General features: G+C 31.9%; 1 protein-coding gene across 1 annotated transcript; it reads left to right on the top strand.

Moving 5' to 3' along the window:
• Positions 1 to 475: 475 nt before the first annotated feature.
• On the top strand, positions 476 to 4,117 carry LOC133822765 (methionine aminopeptidase 1B, chloroplastic). Its single transcript, XM_062255204.1, has 9 exons — positions 476 to 793; positions 885 to 1,122; positions 1,557 to 1,718; positions 1,797 to 1,838; positions 2,082 to 2,153; positions 2,303 to 2,382; positions 2,746 to 2,843; positions 3,457 to 3,504; positions 3,735 to 4,117. Exons 1-9 carry the CDS (start codon positions 570 to 572, stop codon positions 3,878 to 3,880), a joined length of 1,110 nt encoding a protein of 369 aa, XP_062111188.1. The 5' UTR covers positions 476 to 569; the 3' UTR covers positions 3,881 to 4,117.
• Positions 4,118 to 6,000: the final 1,883 nt, after the last annotated feature.

The raw sequence follows: 6,000 nt of genomic DNA, 5'->3' as shown, positions 1-6,000 counted from the left end.
TTTAATAATAGTGTTTACCACTTTCATATTTTGATGGTTCTCCGTGTTTATGACTATGTGATGAGGGAGTTGCTTATTTGAGTCATCTTTTTATCATATTTGTAATTGCTCAAATGAACTTTTTTTTTTATCATACTTTGTCCTTGTAACCAATCAAATAATTTTATTTTCTACTGAAATCAATAACATGATATATTTTTATAACTAATCACATTTATTTATGATGAGATCTACTATGTCAAAAAAAACATGCCATGTCATTGTGTATAAAATATTGGTGCGTACATATCATTACTAATAATCACTCATAACCATATATCTAATTTAATAACTCATGTAATGAATATTATTTGAAAAATACAAGCATTGTTCTAAATTTTACAAAAATCACCCAATTATTAAAGCAAAGTTAAGAAAACTCCATCTTTAGGCCACAAGATGAGCCCAGCCCACTCTAGTCCATGAGCGTGCCATTCTAAAACCTCTCTTACTTCTCTTCTCGTTATCCTCTCTACTTCTCTGTAACTCTGCTACTCTCCGGTGTGGTACTTCACCCCAAGAAGAGAGAGATGGGATTCAGTGGCGCGCTGCCTCATGCCGTATCTCTGCAACTCTCCCCTAACGTCCATGGAGAACTTTCATCTCCCTTCCTTGGCTTCCCCTTCTCCTCTAATGTCTGCTCAGGCATGTCGTTGCTCCACTGTACTCACCCATCTCTCACTCGCTCCTGCAAGAGACTTGTTATTTCTTCCAAGAGAATATCTGGGTTGGAGGAAGCCATGAGAATCACGAGGTTTCAACTACTTCTTATCCATCTCACTTCAAATTTGGTTACATTTAGTATTATCACTTTGGTTACCCAACATTGGAATTTTAATGCGCAGAGAAAAAGAGCTTCGGGGTCCGATAAAGGTGAAGAGGATGCCTCCGTTGAGACGCGGACGAGTCTCGCCTCGTCTCCCGGTACCGGACCATATTCCCAAGCCTCCTTACGTGGGTTCGTCTCTGTTGCCGGAGATTGCTAAGGAGCATCAAATTCATGACGCTGAAGGCATTGCGCGCATGAGAGCCGCCGGCGAACTTGCTGCTCGGGTCTTGGACTATGCCGGGACTTTGGTCAAGGTAATTGAGCTTTCGAGCTTCCATTTGTATATGGGATTCTTTTCTTTTTAGTTTCTTAATGTCTATAACCTTGGAATTTGAGTTCTAGTTAGTATCCGTTTCATGATGTTGTGAGAATTATCTTACTTTTTAAGGAATGGAAGTTTAACTAAAATAAGTCCATAACTTTGCAAATCGTTGTCTAAATTTGAAAAGTGTACACAATTCTCACTGATATGGGGATTCTTCCTACCTTGAAATAATCGTTGCATTTGGTAGTTGTAAATGTTTGTCAAAACTTTGTCCAGACAGAGTACAGTTCTAACGGTAAAATTGATTGTTTTAATGTGATCGTGAATTCGTGATACTATTTCCAAATGTACGTGTATTGTCATTATGCTATTTTAATGTTGATACATGATATGTAATTGGGGTTCTTTGTTCTTCTTTTTAAGCCATCAGTAACAACAAATGAAATTGACAAAGCAGTGCACCAAATGATTATTGAGGCTGGTGCTTATCCTTCACCTCTTGGTTATGGGGGATTCCCTAAGAGTGTTTGTACATCGGTCAATGAGTGTATGTGTCATGGAATACCTGATTCTCGGCAGTTGCAGGTTTACTTCTTATTATTTCCTTTTGATTCTTGGGTGACATACATAATCAGTAACTCACTAGCAATCACCTCTCTGCAGAATGGAGATATAATAAATATTGATGTCACGGTTTACCTAAATGTAAGCATCTAAGTTATATTTTAGTTTTTGGATCATAGTTCTTATGCTTATTATTCATTTTTCTCTTTAGATAATTAACTATACAATCATTTTCTCTTTCTTGTTTACAGTTCTTGACCCGTTTATGTTTGTACTGAAGAGCAAAGTCTCAGCAATTTTGTTTCTATTTATGTATATCCTTTGTCAATCATATTTTATTCTTTCTAACATAGTGTGTATATATTTATTAAAAAATTGGGTTAGGGATATCATGGAGACACATCAAAGACATTTTTTTGTGGGGATGTCAGTGATCCTGTTAAACGCCTAGTGCAGGTAAATTTTTTATACAATAGTTTTGGCAATTATTATGTTAGTTAATCTAATCCCATATATGTGAGACTCTTATGTCATTCACATCATTTACTAAATATAGAAGGAGCTTTTGTTTATGCTTAATGTGTAGCATCTTTGTTTGATCTCAGGTAACTGAAGAATGCTTGGAGAAAGGGATAGCTGTTTGCAAGGATGGTGCTACCTATAAGAAAATTGGAAAGCGAATTAGGTATTGGTTTTTATTTATTTATTATTTTTTTATGTTTAATCTAGATTCTAGAGATGGAAATCAAGATTTAGCTATTGTTTATGAGTACATATGTGAATGTGGTTTGCGTTTAAGTTCAAATTTCAGTGAGAAAAAGTGTTCTCTAATCCATTGAAGTCGAGAAAGTAACTTCAAGAGATAAGTTATTCATAATGGCTTACCACTGATAACCCATGCTAGCACATGGTTCGTACTTACATATTATTTCATCTCGCGACATGCTTTGTAAATACTGTTAGCATAAATGGGTTCACTTGTTCTTACCCTGTCTCTCATTCTCTCCTCACCTGTTAAAGTTTTTGACATCATTTTTTTCATTGTTAGTGAGCATGCTGAAAAATATGGTTATGGTGTGGTTGAACGTTTTGTTGGGCACGGCGTAGGAACTGTGTTTCATTCCGAACCACTTATAATGCATAACCGTAAGTACCTCATTTTGTTTAATGTTCCTGCTAACATCGTACTTTCTTGTAGTTGGTTCTATAAACAAGTGGCATTTCTGAAGATGCTATGGCCTTCATATGGGAAAAGGTCAACAGAAGGCAAATATGCTAATGGGGATATCAATACCTCAGAGTTTCAGAATTTTGTTATGTCATCTAATATTTAATTTGTTAAAATTTGAGAGTTCGCTTAATTAATTCCAAAACAAATTGAGGATCTAGCTGTTATTTTCTTAGAGATGGCACTAAAGAGTTTAGGGAGCACTGAAGCTATTATCCTGACTACAACTGAATTTAAGTGTGAAGATATAACAACTCTTGCTTATTACTCAAGTCCCTTCCTAAATTTATCATTAGTCGTCTCAGTAGATCTATTTCCAAAAAAATGTGAGGTTGATAGTTCATATAGCAATATCTTGAAAAATGCATAGTAGAAAAATGTTAAATTTATACCAACTGCTGTATCCTGTTGTCAAAAACAAAGAAAATATTAACATTCTCAAGGCCTGCTCTCATGGATGGTTAACTTATATTTAGTTAATTTGTTTATTGCGGTTGGATTATACTAAGTATGATTATTAATATTTGGCAGGAAACGAGGGCACTGGCTGTATGGTTGAAGGTCAAACATTTACCATTGGTGAGTGCATGACCTTAATTTGACTAGAGAATAGGTCGTAGGTGTTAGATATTATAAGCTTGTCCATCTCTATTCAGATTTGTCAAATTTGGTACTCTGTAATTGCTTTTAATATCACAAAATTAGAAAAAAGAGTAAGCTTATGTTTCTATAAAACTTGATGAAATTGTATATGTAGTAGGTTTTTCTACGTGCCCTGATTCTACAAATTGCCATCTTCTTTACTGCAGAACCAATCCTTACAATGGGAAGTACCGAGTGTGTTACATGGCCGGACAACTGGACAACAGTGACTGCTGATGGTAGCCCTGCTGCCCAGTTTGAGCATACCATTTTGATCACACGAACTGGAGCTGAAATTTTAACAAAATATTGAAAAGGTAAATATATTTATGCATGTATATAGAATGAGGAAAGCCATTTTTTTTAATGGTACATTTTAATTTGAACATTTGTCAAAAGTTCTTAGAAGTGAATGTTATTGAAACAATGCTCATCTTGCTTAGTGAAAATCTGCAAGAAGGGCAGACTTGGAAACAGAGTAGGAATGTATTTACAAAACCAAAAAATGATGTATTATACTTCATTAAAATGAAAAGTTCATTGAGGAGCATTTTTGGCTTATGGTTAGTTCTGTATAAGCATTTTTAGTCATAGAAACCAAGCAATTCAATTTAGACCTAGATTTTGCTTTAGGTCGTTTTTCAGACATGTAGACCAGATTTGTTTATTGGTTTATAGACTATAAAAATTTAGTATATCAGTTTTTTTTTGTTATCATATTTTTCTGTTCACATGGTTCTCTTGAAAGCACAAATGAATATGTTTTGGTTAGTAATAAATACTTGGAAGTAACCCAGAATTAAACGTGTTAGTAAAATAATGTTTGACTGCTTATTTTTTAGTCATTTTTAATTTGTTTAAGTTTTGAACGGAAGCCGAAAACTTTTTGGCAGTAGTGTGTTAGTATCCAGAAAATAAATAAGTGGATGGTGATGGGGTTGGTGGGCTCGTGTGTATGGTGAACCTTCCTTTCCACCACCTATTCGTAATTTTGACCAGCAAAGTATATTTATTAATATACACATCATTTTGATACTTATTTCCCTTTATCGAAACAATCGAATACTAAATTGTCTAATATGAATCTTTACATTTGATTCGACGAATACCCAACCTAGTCAATGGTCTAAGTCTAACATGTTAACGTGTTAAAATTTCATTGTTTGTGTTAGTGTAGTTCAACTGATGATATAAAATTATGAGTAACGAAATAAGCACCTAAATATTATAATACAGATGTATTATTATTTTTAAAAATAGTAAGTCTTAATTTTAATAAATGTGATTTGTTAAGTTAAATTATTATAACACATTATATATGATATTTGAGTGTATATCTTGAGTTCCCGTTTTATTATTTTAAAATTATATATCTCCCTTTCCTACCACAAGTCAAACTAAAAGAACAAAACCCAAGCTGTCCAAATGACACACCAAGATTTTTTTTATTCCTCTAAAGTTGACTTTGTTGCAAAAGGCGAACAAATTTCTATGTTATACTTTGCAAGTTATATAACAGAAATCCTGGACTATTAATATCCTTGAATCCCTAATATTGTAACAAATTCTTAGTAAAGTACTAACCATGTCATTAAGGGCATTTGCTTCCATCCGAACAAAATTTTAATATCGGGTTAAGGTTGTTAATGTACACAAAAGTAAATATTATTTTAGCTAATTGTCAGCCACGTACTACACTCTATGTTTCAAATAGCATAATTAACATTTTCCCCCATTATTTTGACACTATTAAATTATTAAATCGTGGCTCCTAAAATATATAGGTTGTTAAAATTTCTTCCAAAACTATTACATTTACAGTAACAGAGTCATTTTAATAGCTCCCATCCTACTTTGTCGTTTAAAAATGATTTGGCATAAAAAAAATTAGTATTTTTACCCCCAAATTTTGACCATAACCAAATTATACCCCTTAAAAATATTAATTCAAACCTTACAAATTAAAAATAAAAATCATGAAGGATTAAGAAAATAAAAAAAATACTAAATTTCATAATTAATTAAGAAATCATCAATTATTAAAAATTTAATTTAAAAATTAAAAAAATATAAATATTATAAATTTAAAATGTACTAATTTTAAAAGAAAATCTAAATATTAAAATTAAATCTGTTTGTGAATTGATGAATTAATAGATTATATTGTCGAGTTTAGATGAAAAATTTGCACATTTATATTTTAAGTGAACTGGATTATATACTAATTGATGAATTAATGGATTATATTGACTAAATATTTAATTTGGATGAATTAATGAATTGATAGTAAATCTGAATTTATGAATATAAACAAGCTTGAATATGAGTTTGTTTAACTAAATTTGATTTTTTTTAGTTTAGTTAATTTAAAAGAATTTTTAATAATTTTTCTTTAATTTTTTTTAAATATAAACTATTTTTTTAAGAATTAAT

This window comes from Humulus lupulus, chromosome 3 (genome assembly GCF_963169125.1).
Source record: "Humulus lupulus chromosome 3, drHumLupu1.1, whole genome shotgun sequence".
NCBI classification, from domain to species: domain Eukaryota; kingdom Viridiplantae; phylum Streptophyta; class Magnoliopsida; order Rosales; family Cannabaceae; genus Humulus; species Humulus lupulus.
This window is presented reverse-complemented; position numbering and strand designations above follow the sequence as displayed.

What these genes read in the sequence shown, in the direction of transcription:
- LOC133822765 (XM_062255204.1), top strand. Translation starts at nt 570, where the DNA reads ATGGGATTCAGTGGCGCGCTGCCTCATGCCGTATCTCTGCAACTCTCC. An exon ending in ATGCCGGGACTTTGGTCAAG is followed by an intron (nt 1,123 to 1,556) that starts GTAATTGAGCTT and finishes CTTCTTTTTAAG; the next exon opens with CCATCAGTAACAACAAATGA. An exon ending in ACCACTTATAATGCATAACC is followed by an intron (nt 2,844 to 3,456) that starts GTAAGTACCTCA and finishes AATATTTGGCAG; the next exon opens with GAAACGAGGGCACTGGCTGT.